Below are 25,000 nucleotides of genomic sequence, written 5' to 3' on the forward strand. Positions count from 1 at the left end.
GAGGCTGAGGCAGGAGAATCGCTTGAACCTGGGAGGCGGAGGTTGTGGTGAGCCAAGGTAACAAGAGTGAAACTCTGTCTCAAAAAAAAAAATTATGAAGAAATACACAGAGGTGATTACTATAAGTCAAAGAGTTACTTGTTCAGGGGGAAGGAGGGAGCTACGATTGAGTCAGGGCGTGTGGTGGGGTTTCTGAGGTGGCCGGCACAGTTCTATTTCTTGATTTGGGTGGTGGTTATAAGGGTATTTGCCTTATCATAACTCCTCAAACTCTAGAGGAAGAAGTCTGCTGTGAAGAAAAGATTAAGGCCGCGGTGGCTCAAACCTGTAATCCCAGCACTTTGGGAGGCCGAGGCGGGCAGATGGCTCGAGCTCAGGAGTTTGAGACCAGGCTGGGCAAGATGGCGAAACCTCGTCCCTACAAAAAACACAAAAATTAGCCAGGTGTAATGGCGCATGCTTATAGTCCCAGCTATTTTGGGGGTTGAGGGAGGAGAATTGCTTGAGCCCAGGAGGTTGAGGCTACAGTGAGCCATGTTTACACCACTGTACACCAGCCTGGGTGACAGAGTTGAGACCCTGTCCGAAAAAAAAAAAAAAAAAACAGCAAAACTCTCCCCCGCCAAAAATAAAAAAAAAAAAAGATGAATATGGAGGGAGTTGTAAAATTAAAGAAGGTACATGGGTGCATGTGTGCTTGTCTGTGTGTGTGTGTCTGTCTGTCTAACAACAGCAGAAGCAGGCAAGGGCTACTGTGGTAGTCACTGTTGTTCCTCTCCCCATTTTGCTTCACAGTTTACAAGTCCTTCCACTTTCTCTCTGAGGCAGAAAGCGCAAGGGTTTTTCTGTCTATTTTATGGTTGGGAAAATTGAGGCCTGCCTGAGTGTGTGACTTGTGGCAAGTCACTCTGGTCATCTAGGGCAGAGGCTCCCCAGAGCCCAGGCCTCCTGCCTCCAGTCCCCAGCCCACAGCCCAGGATTAGGCAGAGCCAGCTGCTTTCCCGTGGCTGCCCTGACTCCTTACAGGGATCACTGAGATTCTGATGAACAGACCTTCTGCCCGCAATGCCTTGGGGAATGTCTTCGTCAGTGAGGTAAGAAAGGGCGGGCGCCAGGGTGGGCTGGGGATGGGCTGGCACTATCTAACTGGGTGTCCTCTGTAGCTGCTGGAAACTCTGGCCCAGCTGCGGGAGGACCGGCAAGTGCGTGTCCTGCTCTTCAGAAGTGGAGTGAAGGGCGTGTTCTGTGCAGGTAGGTTCTCTCTCCTGCCCCCATCTGGGCTCTGCAGGGTGCCCACCAGCCTCCAGGGGTTGGGGGAAACCTTAGATCAGCTTCAGCATGGGACTCATTGTTGCCATTTTACCGATGTGAATGCAGAGACTCAGGGAGGAAAATTCCCTTGCCTAGGATCACATAGCTAGTAAGAGGTAGGATAGACTTTAGTTTCAACTTGGCCTCTCTAACCCTTAGATCTTAGTTATTTCAGCTATGCCATGCTTTGTTCTGACCCTTCACGGGGGAAATAAGAAAATGGAGTCCAAGACGGGTACAGTGGCTCACATCTGTAATTCCAGCACTTTGGGAGGCTGGGGTGGGTAGATCACTTGAGGCCCGAGTTCGAGACCAGCCTGGCCAACATGGTGAAACCCCTTCTCTACTAAAAAATACAAAAATTAGCTGGGTATGGTGGCAGGCACCTGTAGTCCCAGCTACTCAGGAGGCTGAGGCAGGAGGATTGCTTGAACCCGGGAGGCGGAGGTTGCAGTGAGCTGAGATTGCAGCACTGCACTCCAGCCTGGGAAAAAAAAGAAAAGAGAAAATGGAGCCCAAAGATGTTCATAAGGTCCATGGCCAAGATGGAACTCTATGCCCTTTTGCCTACCAACAGGGTCTCATTGCCTGTCACCAAAGCCCTCCACTGTCCCTGTGTCATTTGGTCCTCACAGCTGGGCAAGCATCATGAACTTCCATTTTAGAGATTGGAGGAAAAACGTACACCAGGCCCACAAGAAGCAGGTCAGCTGCCAGTAGAGCTGAGCTGAGAACAGACTCTGAGAGGGCCCCTGGAGGGGCCGACAGGGGCCACTGTGGATCAGGAGGAGACTGTGGAGGGATGGGAAAGGGGTAGCATGATGCTCAGGAGATTTCAAGGGGAGGTGGCTCAGCCCTTAGGTCTGAGCTGTCAGGGTCAGGGTGCCCGGCCTGAGGTCTGTGCTGACAAGTGCACAGACCAGTCGGCCTGACCCAGCTGCTCTGCCTGAGGTCTTTTCCCTACCCCGGCCTCTTCCTTTGGCTCCATCTCTGACCTCTGTGAAGGTCATGTCATACCTGTTCTCCCCCATTAGCTTTGCTCATCACTCCCAGCTAAGCACAGAGAAGGAAGGGGCTACATGAGGCTCAGGTCTGCCTCAACTAGCTCTAGAATTCCTGGGCTAGTTCCTGCCCCTCTCGGAGCTTCAGTTTCCGCATCTCTCACAGAAGGGCTGGAACTGATCAAAGATTTCCAAAGGCTCTCCCAGCTCTGACTTCCTGTAGTCTAGGACTGGAAGAGTCTATTTACTCTCTACTCCTGCTCACCCCTGCATCTGGCCTTTGAGGACCCCACCACGGTCACTCTTCCCGCCAAGGCGCTTGCCCACCTGCATGCCACCGTATCTTGTGCTCACTTCCGTTCTCTTTTACTTGACCTTTGACCTCTCAGCCTTCTTGGACCTTGCTGACTCTGCCTGTAAAAATTAGTCAATTTTTAATTTTCTTATTACTTACATATTTTAGAAATTGTGGGCTGGGTGCAGTGGCTCACGCCTGTAATCCCAGCACTTTGGGAGGCCGAGGTGTGTGGATCACCTGAGGTCAGGAGTTCGAGACCAGCCTGACCAATATGGTGAAACTGCATCTCTACTAAAAATACAAAAATTAGCCGGGCATTGTGGCCAGTGCCTGTAATCCCAGCTACTCAGGAGGCTGAGACAGGAGAATTGCTTGAACCCGGGAGGTGGAGGTTACAGTGAGCTGAGATCGCGCCACTGCACTCCAGCCTGGGTGACAGAGCACAACTCCATCTCAAAAAAAAAAAAAAAGAAAAGAAATTGTGGTGAAATATAAGTAACACAAAATTTACCATTTTAACCGTTTTTAAGTGTACAATTCAGAGTGGCATTAAGTACATTCACAATATTGTGCAATGTCACCGCTATCCATCCCCAGAACTTCTTTATCATACCAAACAAACTCAGCCTGTTCAGACAGTGACTCCCATTCCCCCTTCCCCTCCAGCCTGGGTAACCTCTATGGTACTTTGTCTCTATATATTTATCTATTCTAAATACCTCATACCAGTAGAATCATATCATATTTGTTTTTTGGTGCCTGGCTTATTTTACTTAACATGTCCTCAAGGTTCCTCCAAGTTGTGGCAAGTGTCAGAACTCCATTCCTTTTTATGGAGTAACATTCTATTGTAATGAGTAGCATTCTATTGTAATGAGTAGCATTCTATTGTATATATACCACATTTTGTTTACCCAGTCATCTGTTGATAGATACTTGGGTTGTTTTCACTTTTGGCCACTGTGAAGAATGTCCCCAAATACATTGGTGTACAAGTACCGTCAGTCCTCTGCATCTGCAGGTTCCGCACCCACAGACTCAACCAATCGCAGATTGAAAATGTTAACAACAAAAATAACAATGCAACAATAAAAAATAATACAGATAAAAACAACACAGCACAACAGTTTACATAGTATTTACATTGTATTAGGTATTGTAAGTAATCTAGAGATGATTTAGAGCAAGCTTGTCCATTGTCCAACCCTCGGCCTCTGGGCCGCATGTGGCCCAGGACGGCTTTGAATGTGGCCCAACACAAATTTGCAAACTTTCTTAAGACATTATAAGATTTTTTTGTGTGGTTTTTTTTTTTTTTTTTTTTTAGCTCATCAGTTACCGTTGGTGTTAGTGTATTTTATGTGTAGCCCAAGACGATTCTTCCAATGTGGCCCAGGAAAGCCAAAAGACTGGAACCCCTGGCTTAGAGTATACAGGAGGATATATGAGCATAGGTCATATTGCAAATACTACAATATTTTATACAAGGGGCTTGAGCATCCATGGATTTTTGTATCTGAGGGGTCCTGGAACCAGTCCCCTATGGATAAGGAGGGACTGTATCTGTTTGAGTCCTTGCTTTCAACTCTTTTGGGTATATACTTGGGACTAGAATTGTATGGTAATTCTGTTTAACTTTTTGGAACTGGTTTCCACAGCAGCTGCATGGGTTTACACTCCCACCAGCAATGCACCAGGGTTCCATGTCTCCACATCCATGCCAACTTTTTGTTTTGTTTGTTTTAAAAGCCATTCTAATAGACGTGAGGTAGTATCTCATTGTGGTTTTGATTTGCATTTGTCTAATGACGATGAGATTGAGCAACTTTTCAAGTGCTTATTGACCATCTGTATATATCCTCAGGAGAAATGTCTATTCAAGTCCTTTTTCCTTTTTTTTTTTTTTTTTTAGACTCTGTCACCCAGGATGGAGCGCAGTGGCACAATCTTGGCTCACTGTAACCTCTGCCTCCTGGGCTCACGCGATTCTCCTGCCTCAGCCTCAACCTCCCTAGTAGCTGGGATTACAGGTGCCCACCAACACAGCTGGCTAATTCTTGTATTTTTAGTAGAGACAGTTTCACCACGTTGGCCAGGCTGGTCTCCAACTTGTGACCTCAGGTGATGTGCCCACCTCGGCCTCCCAAAGTGCTGGGATTACAGGTGTGAGCCACTGCGCCTGGCCCTTTGCCCATTTCTGAATTGGGTTGTTTTGTTGTTTAGTTGGAGAAGTTCTTTATATATCCTAGATATTAAACCTTTATCAGATATATGATTTACACATATTTTCTTCCATTCTGTGTGTTGTCTTTTTTTTCTTTTTTCTTCTTTGAAACGGAGTCTTGCTCGTCACTGAGGCTGGAGTGCAGTTGGTGCGATCTCAGCTCACTGCAGCCTTCACCTCCTGGGTTCAGGTGATTCTCCTGCCTCCGCTACCTGAGTAGCTGGGATTATAGGTGTCTGCCACCACACCTGGCTGATTTTTATATTTTTAGTGGAGACAGGGTTTCACCATGTTGGTCTTGAACTACTGACCTCAGGTGATGCACCTGCCTCGGCCTCCCAAAATGCTGAGATTGCAAGCGTGAGCCACTGCACCCAGCCATTTCTGTGGGTTGTCTTTGTATTCTATTGATAGTGTCCTCTGATGCACAGAAGGTTTCCATTTTGATGGAGTCCAGTTCACCTTTCTGCAGTGTCACACCCTCCTTGTTTGATGCTCCTCTTTTCCCTTGACTTCCTTGCCCGGGTTCCTGGTGTTTCTCCTTCCTCGCTGGCTGCCTGTCCTCAGGTCTTCTTTGCTGGATCCTTTAACCGCCTGGGATTCCGTAAAGTGCCATTTTCCTAAGGGCTGGTACCAACCCTTGCCATCTGCAGGTGCAGACCTGAAGGAGCGGGAACAGATGAGTGAAGCAGAGGTGGGGGTGTTTGTCCAGCGACTCCGGGGCCTGATGAATGACATCGGTGAGGATCTGGGTGTGGGGTAGAGGAGGGGTTTTGGGGGTCCCTGCCGATGACAGTCCCGCCACCCCCACCAGCATCTAAGGAGAGTCTTCTTTCTGTTTGGAGTTCTGTGATAAGACAGATGACTCACCCAGGGGGATGGGGGAGGATGACCGAGGGCAATTCTCTCAGAGAGGGAGAGTTCTGGCTCTTCAGCTTTTGTGTCCTGCCCCACCCTCAGGGTTCAAGCCTGGCCATTCCAAAGCAGTTAAGTTTCCCCAAGCATGCTTTCAAGTTTTGACAATTGCTGTTACCTTTGCCTGAGATACCCCTTCTTGGTTACTTGAACTTTTACTTGTCCTTCAAGCCCTCCAGTACCTCCTCCTCCAGGAAGCCTTCCCAACCCACCCTCTGAGCTTTTTATTGGAGCACTGATGATCCTGGGTCAATAATGCCTGATACACATTTGTCTTCCCCATGAGACTGAGCCCCATGGGAACAAAGGCTATGTCTGATTCATTCTGTGTTCCCAGTTCCCAGCACCCAGCACAGGGCTTGGCACACAGAAAGGGAGGCCCCAGGGAGGCCAGCAGATTAGGCCTGAACAGGGATCATCCAGCCCATCCTCCCATTCCTCTTCCCTGGCTGATTCCATAACTTTCCCTAAAGGGAAAATTGGCTTCTGAGATAACCTGGCTGCGGGAAGCAGAGGTTGTCGTGAGCAGAGATTGTGCCATTGCACTCCAGCCTGGGCAACAACAGCAGAGACTCCATCTCAAAAAAAGAAAAAAGAAAAAAGAAAAAAAAAGAGGCCGGGCGCAGTGGCTCATTCCTGTAATCCCAGCACTTTGGGAGGCTGAGGCGGGCGGATCACGAGGTCAGGAGTTCAAGACCAGTCTGGCCAACATGGTGAAACCCCCGTCTCTACTTAAAAAAACAAAAAACAAAAAAATTAGCTGGGCGTGGTGGCGCACATCTGTAATCCCAGCTACTCAGGAGGTTGAGGCAAGAGAATCACTTGAACCTGGGAGGCAGAGGTTGCAGTGAGCCAAGATCGTGCCACTGCACTCCAGCCTGGGTGACAGAACAAGACTCCGTCTCAAAAAAAAAAAAAAAAAAAAGAATTAAGATAACCTGGCTGAGGTTCCATGTAATGTCTCCAGACCTGGGTCCACTGAGGCCTCTGTCCCAAACAGCTTGCCCCTCCCCAGCCTTGAGCCTCTGTCCTGGTCCCACCAGGGCCTCGCAGGCTGAGCCTTTCTTCCTCTCCACAGCAGCCTTCCCTGCACCCACCATTGCGGCTATGGATGGGTTTGCCTTGGGCGGAGGCCTAGAGCTTGCCCTGGCCTGTGACCTCCGAGTGGCAGGTACTGGGCCAGGACTGGGGGCAGGGGGTGGGGCTAGGGAGTCGGGGGTGAGTGAAACAGGGTGAGTCTGGGCATTCTGCAGTCAGCCACTGTTCTTGGCTTCCAACCAAAAGCAAAACTAAGGCAAGGCAGAGCACAGAGGGTGCTCAGGCAGAAGCTGCTTCCCCTCCTGGTGCAGCCATTAGCTGCTGTAATATCTGTGACCTGTCAGAACCTGCTTCCTTCATTTTGGGAATATTTGACCAACCTCAGAGCAATTGCTGTTACGAGCCAAGGAGGTCAAAGAGCAATGTCCAGTCTTCCCAGTCTGTCCAAGTCAGATTTATCGACCATGTTTCGGAAAAAGGTGAGCCTCAGGGATAGTTTGTCAATGGCTGAGCTAATCACAAAGGTGCCTGGGCAGGAATACTGGCACCAGCCAAATTTGCATTACTTGTTCTGAGCAATTGAGCTTTGTTTGAAGAATGGGAGGGGATAAAGAAGATAACTGATCATTTTCTCAGGTGACTGACCTGGTGATTAGGAGCAGCCTTCTTGGATGCAGTTAGGCAAAGTCTGAATGTCTTCTCTTCTCCCCCCACCGCTCTCTCCTGCCACCCCAGGAGCGACATATAAAAATGTGTAGCTCCAGGCATGAAAGTAGCTTCTGTCTACACAATGCAGGTCAAAGAGAAGGAACTGACCAGGTGTCCAGGCACCAAAATACCAGGCTGGTCTAGCCCCAACTCTCCTTCTCACATGCCCATGTTCAGGCAACTAACTCACAGGGTTTTGGGGAAGACTAAGACGGAGTGAATGTAAAACCCACTCCCTTCTGCCCACGTTCACATGGTCCATGCTGAGGGAATTCAGAAAAGGAGACAGACCCGGGGGGGTGCGTCAGTCAAGGCAGGTTTCTCGAAGGAAGGAAGCAGAACTCAGGAGGACATGGACTGGAACAGTCAGGGCAATTTCAGGCTGTGACAAAGCTGGAACGGACGACTGTAGCAGGAGCAGGAGTCACTGACATTCTAGGCCAGGCCAGGGCTAAGCCAGAGAACCTATTAATAGTACTCCACAAATAGATATGGGGCACCTCCTAGGAACTCTCCTTGTTCCAAGCGTCGTACCTCGTGTGATCCTTAGTGGCTCTCTGAAGCACACAGAACAGGGCCAGCCATCTTTCTTCCACCTTTGAGGCTTGGGAAGGGTGAGACTTGCTGGTGACATACAACTCCATCAAAGGGGCATGGTGAAATAAGGGCCTGTGCTCCTGACTTCTGGGCTAGGGCTCTTCCAAAGGCAGAGTCTGGAGAGGCCTGGCTGTGGCCAGACCATGGGGCAAGTGGCTAGAGGGGCGAGTAGACAGCAGAGGCAGGTGTGGCCCCCAGGATTAGCACTGGGGGACCGGATGGGGGAGGGAGGCCTCACTTTGTTCTATCTGAGCAGCTTCCTCGGCCGTCATGGGACTGATTGAGACCACGCGAGGGCTCCTCCCGGGGGCAGGTAATCGCAACTACAGCACCCACCCAATTCCACCCCATCCAGGGTCCTTCGCTGCTTTCCTTTTTTGCCCTCTGTTCTGGGCTCTGCCCTCCCACCTGAACCCTGCTCCTCTGAGAAGTCTTGGCTGAGTCCCAGGCTGAGCCTTCTCTGGGTTCCCACTTCCCATGCTGATTCCCACCCTGCTCCCTCCATCCTGGCAGGAGGGACTCAGAGGCTGCCCCGTTGTCTGGGGGTGGCCCTGGCGAAGGAGCTCATCTTCACGGGCCGACGACTGAGTGGAACTGAGGCCCATGTACTGGGGCTGGTGAATCACGCTGTGGCCCAGAACGAGGAGGGGGACGCCGCCTACCAGCGGGCACGAGCACTGGCCCAGGAGATCCTGCCCCAGGTGTGGTGACAGCTCGGCACCAGAAGGAGGGCTGGATTCATGGGGGAGGCATGTGTGGGGCAGGGTGTCCCCTTGGGCTGCACATCCATTCTCCCAGAGACATATGATTAACCCTCTTTGGAGTTTGTTTAACCATCCAGTAAACACAATCAAGTCAAATTTTAATTCTGAATTAAAATGTAAATTGAATTCCAAAGGGCTGGAACCAAATGGGCTTGAAAGCCCTCTGAATGTAACACTGTCCAGTAGACCATTCTGAGATGAGATAAATGTTCTATACTTGTGCTTATCCAGTATGGGAGCCACTAGCCAAATGATTTAAATTGCAGAAAATGAATGCAGTTCCTCATTCACACTAGCCACATTTCAAATGCTAATAGCCACATGTGGCTTGTGGCTACTATACTATATAGCACAGCCTTAAAATCCCCCAAAGACTGAAAAAGCAAGATTCTAAAATAGATACAGAACTTCCAACCCATATTTCCTACCATACTGCCTGGTGGGATATTCTTGAAATACAACATGCGGGCTGGGCAGGGTGGCTCACGCCTGTAATCCCAGCACTTTGGGAGGCTGAGGCGGGTGTATCACGAGGTTAGGAGTTCAAGACCACCCTGGCCAATATGGTGAAACCCCGTCTCTACTAAAAATACAAAAATTAGCTGGGTGTGGAGGCACGCACCTGTAATCCCAGCTACTCAGGAGGCTGAGGCAGGAGAATCGCTTGAACCTGGGAGGCGGAGGTTGCAGTGAGCCAAGATCGCGCCATTGCACTCCAGCCTGGGCGACAGGACGAGACTTCATCTCAAAAAAAAAAAAAAGAAATACAACATGCAGGACATGTATTAAGCATTTTTTTCTTTGAAGAGACAGGGTCTCGCTCTGTCATCCAGGCTGGAGTGCAGTGGTGCAATCATGGCTCACTGCAGTTTTAAACTCCTGGGCTCAAGTGATCCTCCCGCCTCAGCCTCCCAAAGTGTTAGAATTACAAGCATGAACCACCGTGACGGGCCAGGCTCATGTTTTAGCCAGATGTGGTAGTTTGAGCCTGTAATCCCAGTTATTTGGGAAAAAGCATTGCTTGAACCCATGAATTCAAAGCTGCAGTAAGCTGGTCACGCCACTGCCCTTCCAGCCTGGGCAACAAAGCAAAATCCCGTTGCTAAAAACAAACAAACAAAAACAAAAAGCCAAAAAAAAAAAAACCCAAAAAACCCCTCATTAAGAAAATCCTCAAATAGCATGGGAAGGGGTGAGAGATAAAAGACTACATGTTGGGTACGGTGCACCAAAATCTTAGAAATCACCACTAAAGAACTTATCCATGTAACCAAAAGCCACCTGTTCCCTAAAATCTATTGAAAGAAAAAAATTAAAAATCCTCAAACAATAACCTCTCAGCATGATACCCCAAAGGGTACCATGCTCAGTAGGGAGCAGGTCAGGCCCTGCCCAGGTACAACCCTACCAGCTGCAGGGCCCAAAGCCCTCAGCAGGGATATCTGGGATCTGGCTGTCTGGGGTATCCAAGGCCCTGCAAGGGTCTGCTGGCTTCTCCCAACTCTCAGGGGGCCCAGGATAGAGGGGGTTGGGTAGAGGAGATCCCAAATTTCCATAAAGATTAAAAGTGGCTTAAATGGAGCTAAGTTAGACTAATTTATAATAAATTCATCTTAGCCTATAATGCTAGGTACCTTAATGTAGTATCTCAGCTGTTAGAATAATCCAGTTGAACTGATTATCCTCATTTTATTTGTGAGAAAACCCATAAAAGTTCAGTGACTTGTTCATCAAGGTCACAAAGAGTGATTGTAGTATTAGAAAAAAAACAACATCGGTATTTTGGCATTTATTTTGCACAATACAGAATGCAATATAAAAAAGGTATTTTAAGAGAGCAAAATATGTACAAAATTTTAAAAACTGAAACTAAATATTTAATGTATTTCAAATACAAAAATTTACAAACATCACAAAACAAAGTTAACCATACATCATTTTAATATTGACATATATTGAATTAATCATATAAAAGTAACCATTTTGGCTTAGCATGGTGGCTCACGCCTGTAATCCCAGCACTTTGGGAGGCTGAGGTGGGAAGACTGCTTGAGACCAGGGGTTCTAGACCAGGCTGGGCAACATAGTGAGACCTCATTTGTATTCAAACAGAAAAGAAGCTGGGTGCAGTGGCTCATTGCTGTAATCCCAGCACTTTGGGAGGTCAAGACAGGAGGATCACTTGATGCCAGGAGTTTGAGACCAGCCTGGCCAACATGGCAAAACCCTGTCTTTACTAAAATTACAAAATTTAGCTGGGCATGGTGGCTCATGCCTGTTATTACAGCTACTCAGGAGGCTGAGGAGAATCACTTGAGTCTGGGAGGTGGAGGTTGCAGTGAGCCGAGATCGCACCACTGCACTCCAGCCCAAGTGACAGAGCAAGATTCTGTTAATAAAATAAAATAGTATAATTTTGAACAAAAATCCTTTCTTTCCTGTCTCTCAAATGTAAATAATCCTAATACTTCTTAAAACAGATCTTTAATTTGGAGGTGAGGGACTGTAGCTTTTTGAAAGCATTTGTCTTTTTTTTTTTAAGCTTCATCATATATAAATGAAGAGTCTGATGCTATTGCCTAGACAATATTAATGCTGTCAAGTTTCTATTATACTTGGTTAGAAAGTCTCCGAACTAATACAGAACTCTGGGTCACTCAATGGAGTGGCTGATTGCAGCTTTCATATCTAGACCTGTAGACTATAGGGTTTGTCTTTTTGCCTTAACTAAATAACAATCACAAAATAATTCAGATTTCCAAATATACTAAAATATTGGTACTATATAATTACTGATATTTTCAGTACTTAAAAGTAGCTTTGTATACCAAAACACCAGTCTACCAAAAACAAGTACTGGCATGAGTAATCCCAGAGTTGAGACCTTCTGGGTCAACCTGAAAAACAAAACCTCAACTTCCACCTATGTTACTACTGGGTGCTCAGAATAAAGGTTTCCGGATAGGAGAGGGCCAGGGATGGTGTAGATGGCCACCATCTAGTGGACAAACCACTCTGATAGGGTAGCAAATGGTTCCAGAGTTTTCTCAGCCCAGAAAAAAACTGTCAATATCCACAGTTTGCATCAGATTTCCTTCTTAAATAGTAAATACACATTACACTTTGAGAAATGGATTCAGCTGTGTTTTTTTTCTTTTCTTTTTAGAGACAGGATCTTGCTCTGTTGCCCAGGCTGGAGTGCAGTGGCACGATCATAGCTCACCACAGCCTTGAAGCCCTGGGCCTGAGCAGTCCTTCACCTCAGCTTCTGAATAGCTGGGACTACAGGTGCAAGCTACTGACTTGGCTAGAATTTGGCTATTTTCACTCACAAACATACGTACATACCGTTTTTAACTTTAATAAAAGGTTACTTTATTTTTTTTTTTTTTTTTTTGAGACAGGGTCTGGCTCTTTTGCCCAGGCTGGAGTGCAGTGGCATGATCACAGCTCACTGGAGCATTGACCTCCCAGGCCCAAGTGATCCTTCCACCTAAGACTACTGAGTAGCTGAGACTACAGGTGCAAGTCACCACGCCCAGCTAATTTTTTATTTTTTGTAGAGATGGGATCTCATGATGATGCCCAGGCTGGTCTCAAACTCTTTGGGCAAGCAATCCTCCTGCCTCAGCCTCTCAAAGCCCTGTGATTACAGGCGTGAGCCACTGCACCTGGCCAAGATTACTTCCTTTATTGGGTAGTTACCTAAATAATAACACATATGGCAAGCAAATCTAAAAGAACAGAGGAGTAAGAAGGGCATAAGGTAAAAATCAAAGGCAAGATGACCAGCTAGTCCTGGTTTACCTGTGACTACCCCAGTTTTAGAAGTGGAAGTCCCACATCCCAGTAACCCTTCAGTCACAAGCAAACCCAAACAGCCCTTCATTTCCCAATCCCTCTCCCCAGATCACTATTGTTTCCATACTCTTCCAGAAATTTCCATTGCATATGGAAGGATGTGTATTATGCACATATGCTTACATATTTAAATAAATTCCTTTTAATGGCTTAGAGGACAAAAAATATCTTTCGAGGCTAATCTGTTTCTAACAAATTTTAAAAACAAAATTTAAATATGCATAGTAAGGAATTCAAACATGGAAGAATATAAAACAAAACCTTCATTTTATATAACAAAACATTTATAAACCTTCGTTTATAAAACAAAACAAAGGTTTGGTTTTGTTTTATAAAGGCACACCAGCATTTTGCCAGTTTTTGCCAAATTGCTCTCCTGTGGCATACTCTTTTACTTTTCTATCAATAATGTATGTAAATACTGGTTTCCCCAGTCTCGGCAGTAGTAGGCATATTGATATTTTAGTATTTGCTGGTCTGAGGTGAAAGGGCACAGTACCTCACTGTTTTGATTTGCCTTTCAAGCGTGTAGCAGCTGCTGGACATCCTTCACGTTCATACTTCTTTTCCGGTGAAGGACCTTTTACATACTCTTTTGTAAATGGTTAAAAGTTACATTATACTAACTTTTTTGTAAAAAAAGGAAATTCATCTGTCATAAGCATTGCAATTCTTTTTCCCAGTTTTTTTTTTTTTTTTTGAGACTTTTCCTGAGAAAGTTTTATAAACACTTCAAATAATATGATATAGGAAGTAATTCCTCCTTGCCTGGAAGTGGGGCTGAGACTGGAGTGCTAGGGCTGGTGTGGAACCAAGGCCAGTGACAAAGCAGACACTGTTGCTTCTATGTGGCTGTATTAAAATGCACCCGCCCCTCCGCACCGCCCCACAGGCCAGGATTTCAACACAGCCCTGTCGACTTGAAAGCCCAAGTTCCTAACCCTGACTTTGTTTCACTCTGCTGGGGTAAAACCTTACCGCAGAGGCTGGCATTTGCTGAAATGAGGTCGAGGAAGTGGGAAAGGTGGTTGGGAGTCCAATCCAAGTCTCACCAATGATTGGATAAACACAGCCAAGTGCTTCACCTCCCTGCACTGCAATCTCACAGCTGTAAAATCACAGCTGGGTGATCAGTGATGACACCAGCCTAGAAGTGTGGGTAGCACCATTAGATGAGTCTGTGGGGAGGAAAGCACTTTGTAAACTAGTTATGTTGTGCATGTTGGAAGGATGGGCTGAATAACAAGAAACCCAGGTGTTCAGGGATCAGAGTCTGGCTTCTTTCATGATAGAAAAAGAATCTCAGCTAACAGGTTATAGGACTAACGCTAAAGAAACGTGTCAGTAGAATGGCTGGAACCAGACCCAGACATCTGCCTCCCTCCTTCAAAACAAAGCTGTGCACCTCAGACCTGCAACTATCAGCCTTGATCCCCTCCTCAACCAAGACTTTGCTTTTCCCTAGGCCCCCATTGCCGTGCGGCTGGGCAAAGTAGCCATTGACCGAGGAATGGAGGTGAGAGGGTTTTGGGTTGGGACTTGGGTCCACTAAAGTTGGTCACGGCTGGGACGCAGTGCTTTCAGAGCTCAGACAGACAGCACAGCTGGGAAGAACTCAGGAAGTGGACTCTTCTAACAGACTTTAACTCTGACCTCGTGCTCTAGGTCAGTTTACACAACTGCATATTGGAAGTTTGGCCAGACAATATTATTGTTTACATTCTATCCTCATCTTTCTCCCTTGGAGAGAGGATGAGATTGAGGTTAAGGGGTAAATGATTTGCCCAAGGTCTCAGAGGAAGTGAGTAGAAAGAACCCGGGTCTGTGTGGCTGCCAGTCCATGCTGCAAGATTTGTGCTGGCAGTAATGTGGCCTCAGGGCAGGGCTTGGGGTGATGCCTTGGGTGTGGCTAATCCATCTGTCCACCTCAACTCTCCCATCTAGTCACTCATCACACACTGAATCCAGACCAAAGCTGGGAATTGGGATACAGATGGATGAGTTAAACATGGTCACTGCCCCCGGGAGGGGGCAGATACAGACACAAATCAAGGATAATGGTACCACGCTGACACCCCAGAGAGGTTAGAGCTTTGCGGTCCATTATGATATCCATGTGTGGCTTTTAAATTAAAAGTAAAATGTGGCCGGGTGCGGTGGCTCATGCCTGTAGTCCCAGCACTTTGGGAGGCTGAGGCGGGCGGATCACGAGGTCAGGAGATCGAGACCATCCTGGCTAACACAGTGAAACCCCGTCTCTACTAAAAATACAAAAAATTAGCCAGGCGTGGTGGCAGGCACCTGTAGTCCCAGCTACTCCGGAGGCTGAGGCAGGCGAATCGCTTGAACCCAGGAGGCGGAGCTTGCAGTGAGCCGAGATCGCGCCACTGCACTCCAGCCTGGGCGACAGAGCGAGACTCCGTCTCAAAATAAATAAATAAAATAAAATAAAATGTTCAGTTTCTCCTTCACACTAATCACAGTTCACGTGCTTGACATTCACATGTGGCTAGTGGCTACCATACTGGGCAGTGCTGGGTTAAAGAATGTTTTCTACAGTTGGACTGTGGGAAGGATAAGAATTCCAGAGGAAAAGTATGGGCAAAGGCACAGAGGAGGATAAGCAAGCAGCTCGTCCAGATGAGAGTGAGGGAAGAAGACAGTGTGCAAGTTCGAGGCACTGGGCTGTCTGGGTTCAAAGACCTGCTCTTCCACATACTGTTTGTTGTGAACTTTGACAAATTATTTCACCTTTCTATGCCTCAGGTTTCTCAGCTGTAGAATAGGGATACTAACCCTTGCTGTGAAAACTAAGTTCACACACATGTACTTCTCTTAGAATGAGGCTTTTAAGTGCCAATCAGTGGGCCCTAGAGGCTGGAGCAATTGCCAGGGCCCAGGTCATAAAGGTTCAGGAATTAATGGGTGACAGGAAGCGTGGTGAGGCAGCCAGATGGGAAGGAGAACTCCTCTTCTCTGGCAAAATGTCTCAGTCTGTCTCTTGTTTCTCCCAGCAGTTTTGTCATAGTTACGAATGGTGTTTCTTCTCTAGGAGGGAAATTCCTTCTCATAGCTATCTCTGCTCATATAGATGTCTGTAGGCAATAGGGTGGGCTGGCTTCCAGTGTGGGTGAAGATGGACAAGGTCAGACCAATCCAGGGAGCACGTCTTTCTTGCAGGTGGACATTGCATCCGGGATGGCCATTGAAGGGATGTGCTATGCCCAGGTATGTAGCAACCAGCCCATGCCTGCTTGTTAACATAGGCGGGGCCAGGCTAGAGGGACTTTGTATGGTACATGACCAATTTAGAAGGTTCCTCTCAACACAAACAGTCTGACCGCATCCATTGTCCCTCATAAGTCACCTGGAGTGGCTTGAGGAGAGCCACAGTGCTTCTCTCTGAGACTTTTCCCTCAACCATCTAATGTACTGGGGTTCATCCTGCCCACTTAATGCCGAGAATCACAGAACACAGGTCCTTAAGAGGAAGAACCACATCTTTTGCCTCTGTATCAGTTGCCACTGTAAAGTTCAGGATGGAGTTGGGAGGTCAAGGGCTTGGTTGTAGCCTGCAGGCTGTGTTCAATGTAGGGGCTGTACACTTGGGACTGACCTATTAAATCTCTTACTCATGGGTGAGTAAAAAATGCTAATCTCCAGGTTAACAGATATCCAAAATACTCCTAAGGGGTCCTGGGACTTGGAGAAACTAGTGTGAACCTGGATTCAAAGCCAGATTTCTTACTGCAAAGAATTTTTTTCTCTACTGAGCAGCCTCATGTCAGACCACTGCAGACGGCAGCTGAGTTCTCAGGAGGCATGAAGGCAGTGTGCAAGTGGAGGCTAATGCTGATGGGGCACAGAGAATACAAAGGCTGGCCTGTCTTCCCCAGGAGACAAAGCAGCCACGGAGGCTTATACCTTTGCATGCCTCAAGATCAGAGTCCAGAGACAATGGAAACACTTGGACCCTGGCTTTGTCTTGGGCTGGACAAGCTTAAGCAACTCTTTTTGGGCCTCTGGCCCTGCTCCCCCAAAACTAATATTTTGTATCTTGTTGCAGAATATTCCAACCCGGGACCGGCTAGAGGGCATGGCAGCCTTCAGGGAGAAGCGGACTCCCAAATTTGTTGGCAAATGACCCCCATTTTAACCTTCAGCATGGGAGATGCATGCCCTGAAGAGCAGGATCCAGAAGGAAGATTTGTGGCCGGATTGCCTTCATCATTTCACCTCTCCAGACTTCCATTTCTTCACAAGGATGATGATGGAAATAAAATGACTGGCATGATGCCTGGAACCAAGGTGCTGATCCTACCACCTACTGCTACCTTCCTTAGCTTCACCCTGGCTAGAAATAATCACGAGGGTTGGGTTTGCTTTGGAAAATGCCTGTCTCTCTACTTGAATGATAAAGAATTAAATTAGATCTCTCTGAGTCTTGGTATCATTGGCTCTCAGCCCCTGACCTCTCTCAGTTATCAGGCACTCATTAGAGATGTCAGAAGATTTTAAGATACCCCTAGTTTCTTCCTGTGAACAACAGAGGTAATAAATAAACTCTGACATTGGTTGAACACGTGTCAGGAGTCAGACTGCAGATCCCAGTCTCTGCCAGTTACTTGCTGTATAACCGTGGACAAATTGTTTAAATGCTCTGGGCCTCAGCTTCCTCACCTACAAAACAAAACTTGTGAAGATTTAGCAAAATAAAAACACTTCATATTCAATAAATATGTTTTAATTGTTAACTTACAGTGTTTTCGTGAGGACCAAATGAAATCATCACTGTGAAACACTTTTGTAAACTACAAGGTGGCAGAAAATTCTTTTTATTTTTTGAGACAGGGTCTCACTCTGCCACCCAGGCTCCAGGCTAGAGTGCAGTGGCGCTGTCTCAGCTCACTGCAGCCTCCACTTCCCAAGCTCAAGTGATCCTCCCACCTCAGCCTCTGGAGTAGCTGGGACTACAGGCAAATGCCACCATGCCCAGCTAATTTTTGTATTTTTTTGTAGAGACAGGATTTCGCCATATCACCCAGGCTGGTCTTGAACTATTGGGCTCAAGCAATCCACCCGCCTGGGCCTCCCAAAGTGCTGGGATTACAAGTGTATGCCACTACACCTAGCCTCCAGGAGACTCTGATAGCATTTAGGAGCACTGAGAAGAAAGGGGCAATTAACTCTAATGGAAAGAAGGGAGGATCCGGAAATGGGCAACTAACATTGGAATTGAAGCCTGAAGGATTAAGGAACATTTCAAGTACAGAAGAGGAAGCTTGACACAGCATGAGCAAAGGTGAGGAAGAGGATGATACACTTAGAAAACCAAGAGCAGGCTGATACATAACCATACTGGTCCCAATACCCCTCCCTCCTCTGGTACCAAGGCTACATCTTAAGCTATGCCTTTGCAGTCATTCTCCAACTGGATCTGAGCGCTGGCTAAGCTGAGCCTCAGCCTGGCCTAGAGTCACTAAACCATGGGCATGGATACAATATAACTAACATTGCTGATTTCTGCAAAATACAAATGTGCTCCCAGGGTTATGCTTGCATCCTGGAAGGAAGAATAACACAGGAGAGCCCAGGCTTTTACAGTCAGCACAAACCACACCAGCTATGACAACCCAGGAAAGTAACCACCTTACTGAACTTCCTTTTTCTCATCTGTTAAGTGAGGAAAATAAAACTCACCTACCCGTGAGGATTGTTGTGAATGACATAGAACTTGAAAGGATGTCTTGTACAGAATTGGACTTAACACACTAGTTCCCCTAACACATCCTCACATTAGAATAAGCTAGCATCTGATAACAATGCTCTGAGGTACTAGAACCCAGGTCAGGAAGATATCCTTTTGGAATCATGCAAGAGTGTGAAAAAATACAGTACAGTTTAAGGACTATGGAAAGAAGTAAGGTTACAAATTCTGCTTATCTGGTTGGACTCTGGTAATAGTTTGGAACATGGTTTAGAGTAAGAGAATGAGCTTCTTCCTCATTTGATTTCCAAAGACAGTACATGGTACTCTAGTTAAGAATCTGAACCAAGCCAGCCAAAAGCACAAAAATCTAGTCCTAAAATGTGCTAACAGAAATTTACTTTTATTTTCTGAAAAACTTAAACAGATAAATGACAAAACATGTTCATTAACAGTCAACAATAAGGCAAGGAAGGAATTCACACTATTCCTCAGAGCAGCTCCGCAGGGCTTATCAAATAAGCTTCTGATATAGTTTATACTGTAGTTGAAGCTGGTTTCAGAAAAGCCCATGTTTTCTTTAGTCAGCATGAGGGGTAAGAAAACTCCGTGAACTCTCTGGCAAAGTCTCTTTCTGGCCTTTCCTCTTCCTACCATTTTTGGTCATGGTCCCAACCAAATAAAATGGAGGGATTCAGATTTATCATTACATGTAATCTTTCATCTAAACACTGTCTGCAAATGCCTAAGTCCCACCACGCCCTACAAGCTCACTCACATACACAGCATGTCATGCTCACGTAACAGGAAACATGCCAAAGATAGACACCCAAAATTGTAAAAAGACCAGGTGCAGTGACTCACACCTGTAATCCCAGCACTTTGGGAGGCCGAGACGGGTGGATCACGAGGTCAGGAGGTCGAGATCAGCCTGACCAATATGGTGAAACCCTGTCTCTACTAAAAAATACAAAAATTAGCCGGGCGTGGCGGCATGTGCCTGTAGTCCCAGCTACTCAGGAGGCTGAGGCAGGAGAATTGCTGGAACCTGGGAGGCAGAGGTTGCAGTGAGCCGAGATTGTGCCACTGCACTCCAGCCTGGGCGACAGAGCAAGATTCCATCACAAAAAAAAAAAAAAAAAAAAGGTAAAAAAATATATTTCTCTTTTCTCCACCCCTCTATTCATTTGAGATGAGGTCTCACTCTGTCATCCAGGCTGGAGTGCAGTGGTGCAATCTCAGCTCACTGCAACCTCTGCCTCCTGGGCTCAAGTGGTCCTCCTACCTCAGCCTCCAAGTAGCTAGGAGTAAAGGTGCACACCACCACGCTCAGCTAATTTTTGTATTTTTTGGTAGAGACGGAGTTTTACCACGTTGGCAAGGCTGATCTCGAACTCCTGAGTTCAGACAATCCACCCGCCTTGGCCTCCCAAAGTGCTGGGATTACAGGCATGAGCCACCATACCCAGCCATAGATAGATAAATAAATAAATAAATAAATTCTTTTCCCCGCTCTCCAACAGGGGTTCTGCCTTCTAAACACCACATTTTGAAGCATATGCTTCCCAAGCTTTTCTCATAGCTTCACATGACGATAACAACAAAGGAAATTTAATATAAATATCAAAGTCTCCCTGTAGGTCTTTCCTTTCTCTTCTAGTGAACAGGTCCCACTCCCATGACAAGCTCCCAAAGGGAAAAAATTGTCCAAGGCTACAGAAAAGTAACTTGCATAGCTTTTCCAACACAAGCTCCCAGGTCTTCCCAGAGTCCACGGTTTGAGTCTTCAAAATGCTGCTGAAAGGCTGCAGAATGAGTCCAACTTGACTTGGGATTACGGCTATCATACAAATCCAACCTTTTGTAACATATATAAAATCAACAAAGGCCAATGAGACAGCCAACTCACAAACTCCAATGACAACTGATGTGCAATTACTGCCAGGGCAGAACACCTGACATTGAGGAAGAGCACACACCTCTGAAATTCCTTAGGTTCAGAAGGGCATTTGACACAGAGTGGGCCTCTGATAATTCATGAAATGCATTCTGAAGTCATCCAGAATGGAGGCTGCAATCTGCTGTGCTTTGGGGGTTGCCTCACTGTGCTCCTGGATATCACACAAAAGCTGCAATCCTTCTTCTTCAACTAACATTTTGCAGTATTTGCTGGCTGAAAGAAAATCAAGCAGAGACACTCCATGGACAACTGGCATTTTAAATATTCCCATGTCACCACATTCACCTTGCTGAAGAAACAATACAAAGGTTTAAGCTCTTTGGCTTAGGAATTAACAGATAAAATGAGTCAATTCTAAAGCAGTACTTCAAAACTTGTTTGGCTTGTAGGAGGTAACAGATGCTCATTTTAGTATGTTTACTTCCAGACAACTCTATGCTTCAAACATCTTTTTCTTTTTTTTTTTGAGACAGAGTTTTGCTCTTGTTGCCAGGCTGGAGTGCAGTGGCGCAATCTCGGTTCACTGCAACCTCCACCTCCCGGGCTCAAGCAATTCTCCTGCCTCAGCCTCCCAAGTAGCTGGGATTACAGGCATGCACCACCACGCCCGGCTAATTTTTTTGTATTTTTAGTAGAGACGGAGTTTCACCGTGTTAGCCAGGATGGTCTCGATCTCCTGACCTCATGATCCGCCCGCCTCGGCCTCCCAAAGTGCTGGGATTACAGGTGTGAGCCACCGCGCCTGGCCCAAACATCTTTAATCCTAGTTAAATGATGTTGAAAACACCAGATGTGGCTGGGCGCAGTGGCTCACGCCTGTAATCCCAGCACTTTGGGAGGCCGAGGCGGGCGGATCATGAGGTCAGGAGATCGAGACCATCCTGGCTAACACGGTGAAACCCCGTCTCTACTAAAAATACAAAAAAATTAGCTGGGCGTGGTGGTGGGCACCTGTAGTCCCAGCTACTCAGGAGGCTGAGGCAGGAGAATGGCGTGAACCTAGGAGGTGAGCTTGCAGTGAGCCGAGATCACGCCACTGCACTCCAGCCTGGGCGACAGAGCGAGACTCTGTCTCAAAAAAAAAACACCAGATGTTAAATAAAATATAATTCACAAATTTTTTAATGCATAGATGAATGTACAAACTAAAGGAATTTTCCAGGAGCTGGAAACAAAGAGCACTTCAGCTAGTGTAAGCTAACCTGCAGCTTAGCCTGCGGCAGAAAGAAACTGGTGGTCTTAGTAATTGAGGCATTTCAATTTCAGCTTGCAGAGTTGGAGGCAATATTCCTACATAAAAGTAGACCCACAAAGGGCTAGATAAGAAAAGGGATAAGATACTGAAGCATCTCTGTCATGGATGGGGCTGTAGGGGTATACGGGAGTAGGAGAGGAGAAATCTTCTCATGACCACAATCCCAAGTGTGTAATAAGGTTTGAATTTACACTACCTGAATGTTGCTGAGAAATTAATATAAAAAAACGAGCACAAGCCTATGGAAACCTCTGGAGCACTTCACAGAAGCGAATACAAAACCGCCTCAGGGACACGCCAATCCATTCTAAAATGAATTCTCAGAAAAACAAGCCCTGCTAAAGTTGACTTCACAATCCAAAACGCCCCCACTCAACATAACACACATAATAAGATCAGATAAAGACCACAAAATAATTACTTTTAAAGAAGAAAAAAAATAGGAATATCTGGAAAAGAAGCAAATAAGAAGTTCAGACATTTAAAAATGTATCACTGAAATTAAAGACAGTCCAAGAGCAGATTTAGACCCAGTTGGCTGGGTACGGTGGCTCACACCTATAATCCCAGCACTTTGGGAGGCTGAGGTGGGTGGATCACCTGAGGTCAGGAGTTTGAGACCAGCCTGTCCAACATGGTGAAATCCCTTCTCTACTAAAAATACAAAAACTTAGACGGGCATAGTGGTGGGCCTCTGTAATCCCAGCTACTCGGGAGGCTGAGGCAGGAGAGTCACTTGAACCCAGGAGGCAGAGGTTGCAGTGAGCTGAGATCATGCCACTGCACTCCAGCCTGGGCAACAAGAGCAAAACTCTGTCTCAAAAAAAAAAAAAAGAAAGAAAAAGAAAAGAAAAGAAAAAGATTTAGACCCAGTTAAAGAGAAATAGGCCAGACATAGTGGTTCATTCCTGTAATCTAAGCACTTTAGGATGCCTGGGCAGGAGGATCAAGGCAATGTAGCGAGACCATGTTTCTACAAAAAATAAAAAAATTAGCTGGGTGTGATGCTACATAGTCCCAGCTATTCAGGAGGCTGAAGTGGGAGAGTCACCTGAGCCCAGGTTGAAGCAGCAGTGAGCTGTGACTGTGCCACTGCACTCCAGCCTGGGCGACAGAGTGAGACCCTGTTTCAAAAAAAAAGTAAAAGAAAAATTACCTATCAAGAAATGATAATTAGGCTGACAGTAGACCCCAACAGCAACAATAGAAAATGATGAAAATGGCCAGGTGTCGTGGCTCATGCCTGTAATCCCAGCACTCTGGGAGGCTGAGGCGAACATCTAAGGTCAGGACTTTGAGACCCAGAATGGCCAACATGATGAAACCCGGTTTCTACTAAAAATACACAAAAAATTAGCCAGGTATGGTGGTGCATGCCTATAGTCCCAGCTACCCAGGAGGCTGAGGCAGGGGAACCCCTTGAACCTATGAGGCAGAGATCACGCCACTGCACTCCAGTCTGGGCGACAGAGACTGTCTCCAAAAAAAAAAAAAAAAAAAAAAAAAACTAAAAGAAAATATTTTTCTCCCAAATGCTAAAATAAAGTAAGTAACTATCTGGAATTCTACATCCAGCTATATTATTATTTAAGAGTAAGAATAGGGGTGGGGTGACAAAGAGATTTTGTCAGTAATACACTATCAAAACCTGAATCCAGAAAAGGAGTGGTGGGGGTTAAAAAAAAGAAAAAAAAAAAAAAACAAGCAGTGATGAGCAAAGAAAATGGTATTCAGCAAATTGAGGCCAGGCGCCGTGGCTCACGCCTGTAATCCCAGCACTTTGGGAGGCCAAGGCGGGTGGATCATGAGGTCCGGAGATCGAGACCATCCTGGCTAACACAGTGAAACCCCGTCTCTACTAAAAATACAAAAAAATTTAGCCGGGCATGGTGGCGGGCACCTGTAGTCCCAGCTACTTGGGAGGCTGAGGCAGGAGAATGGCGTGAACCCGGGAGGCAGAGCTTGCAGTGAGCCAAGAGTGCACCACTGCACTCCAGCCTGGGTGACAGAGCGAGACTCCGTCTCAAAAAAAAAAAAAAAATGGTATTTAGCAAATTGAAATAAGCCTTGACTGTAAAATAGTAACACCTAAACTATCTTTAAGGATATGAAAACAAGGTAGAACTAAAATATATTTATTAGTCATGTTCTTGGATAGAAATACTCATTTGTGGCTGAACATGGTGGCTCATGCCTATAATCCTAGCACTTTGGGAGGCTGATGCAAGAGGATCACTCAAGCCCAGGAGTTCACAACCAGCCTGGGCAACATAGCAAGACCCTGTTGCTTTTTGTTTTGAGGTGTTTTTTTTTTTAATTTAAAAGAAAAAAAATTAAATACTTTTTTTTAAAGAAATACTCATTTGTCATAGGGATGGGAATTATCTTTAGGTTGACTTATAAATCTAACATGATGCTGATAAAAATACTGTAAGGGTTGCTCTTTTTGGGGAGAACCCCAGGCATGGTGGTGTATACCCATAGTCCCAGCTATTTGGGAGGCTGAGGTGACAGCATCACCTGAGCTGAGACTGCAGTGAGCTGTGATCAAGCCACTGCACTACAGCCTTGGCAATGAAGTGAGACCCTGTCTCAAAAATAAAATAAATTAAACTAAATGAAAATTAAATAAATTTTAAAAATAAAATAAAATAAGATGCTTACCCTTCTGGTTGTTGTAAAGATTAAATGAGTTATTCATAAAGTGCTTACAACATTGCCTGGCACATAATAAGTACTCAACTGAATTCTAGTTTTGGTTAGTTTCTCCTGTTATAACTGTATGAGTCTGTTTCAGGGCTATTCTGATCCAATCATCTGCTATCTATCTATTCATACGTCAGAACCACTCATGGCACCATTTTACAATGTTAAGAGAAGTCTATGTGCAAGCTCCTAAAAACCACATTTCTTTCCTTCTTTCTTATCTTAGAGACAGGAGTCTTGTTCTGTTCCCCAGGCTGGAAGTAGGCAGTTGCCTGATCATGGCTCACTGTGGCCTTGAATTCCTGCACAAGTGATCCTCCTATCTTGGCCTCCCAAAGTGCTGGGAATACAAGTCTGAGCCACCAGGCTGAGCCCATAAAAAACATTTTTCTGTCCAGATGCAGTGTCTCATGCTTGTAATTCCAACACTTTGGGAGGCCGAGGTGGGCAGATCACCTGAGGTCACAAGTTCGAGACCAGCCTGGCCAACATGGTGAAACTCTGTCTCTAACAGAAATACAAAAATTAGCCAGGTGTGGTGGTGGGCACCTGTAATCCCAGCTACTCGGGAGGCTGAGGCAGGAGAATTGCTTGAACCCAGGAGGCAGAGGTTGCAGTGAGCCAAGATAGCACCATTGCACTCCCACCTGGGCAA

The 25,000-nt window shown here is 46.2% G+C and overlaps 2 protein-coding genes and 1 long non-coding RNA gene across 23 annotated transcripts in view; 1 reads left to right on the top strand and 2 right to left on the bottom strand.

The window, feature by feature from the left end:
• ECHDC2 (enoyl-CoA hydratase domain containing 2) overlaps positions 1–17,149 on the top strand; it is a 31,561-nt gene extending 14,412 nt beyond the window's left edge. For 5 of the 13 annotated variants that reach the window (XM_063817374.1, XM_063817388.1, XM_054667161.2 and 2 more), the window contains 9 exons: positions 796–1,094; positions 1,164–1,251; positions 5,488–5,574; positions 6,828–6,920; positions 8,349–8,405; positions 8,606–8,793; positions 14,183–14,233; positions 15,898–15,945; positions 16,784–17,149. In XM_063817374.1, coding sequence (XP_063673444.1) covers positions 1,044–1,094; positions 1,164–1,251; positions 5,488–5,574; positions 6,828–6,920; positions 8,349–8,405; positions 8,606–8,793; positions 14,183–14,233; positions 15,898–15,945; positions 16,784–16,861 — 741 coding nt within the window. In that variant the 5' untranslated portion in view covers positions 796–1,043 and the 3' untranslated portion in view covers positions 16,862–17,149. Of the gene's footprint in view, positions 1–355; positions 445–795; positions 1,095–1,163; positions 1,252–5,487; positions 5,575–6,827; positions 6,921–8,348; positions 8,406–8,605; positions 8,794–14,182; positions 14,234–15,897; positions 15,946–16,783 lie in introns of those variants that run through there. The other 8 variants (XM_016918473.4, XM_063817390.1, XM_063817392.1 and 5 more) reach the window with 4 other exon arrangements.
• LOC134810927 (uncharacterized) lies at positions 184–3,436 on the bottom strand. The gene is made up of 3 exons (XR_010159692.1): positions 3,330–3,436; positions 2,640–2,726; positions 184–418 (listed from the first exon to the last, which is right to left on the bottom strand). It is a non-coding gene; the product is annotated as an uncharacterized LOC134810927 (long non-coding RNA).
• ZYG11A (zyg-11 family member A, cell cycle regulator) overlaps positions 15,545–25,000 on the bottom strand; it is a 61,391-nt gene continuing 51,935 nt past the window's right edge. For 2 of the 9 annotated variants that reach the window (XR_010159662.1, XR_010159665.1), the window contains 2 exons: positions 19,834–20,597; positions 18,809–19,355 (listed from right to left, as the gene is read on the bottom strand). Coding sequence is in view for 6 of the 9 variants with exons in the window: in XM_024345828.3 (XP_024201596.1) it covers positions 20,422–20,597 (176 nt within the window). In the remaining 3 variants the exon portion in view is untranslated. Of the gene's footprint in view, positions 17,398–18,808; positions 20,598–25,000 lie in introns of those variants that run through there. The other 7 variants (XM_063817360.1, XM_063817357.1, XM_024345830.3 and 4 more) reach the window with 5 other exon arrangements.

This window comes from Pan troglodytes, chromosome 1, assembly GCF_028858775.2.
Source record: "Pan troglodytes isolate AG18354 chromosome 1, NHGRI_mPanTro3-v2.0_pri, whole genome shotgun sequence".
In the NCBI taxonomy this organism is placed as follows: Eukaryota; Metazoa; Chordata; class Mammalia; order Primates; family Hominidae; genus Pan; species Pan troglodytes.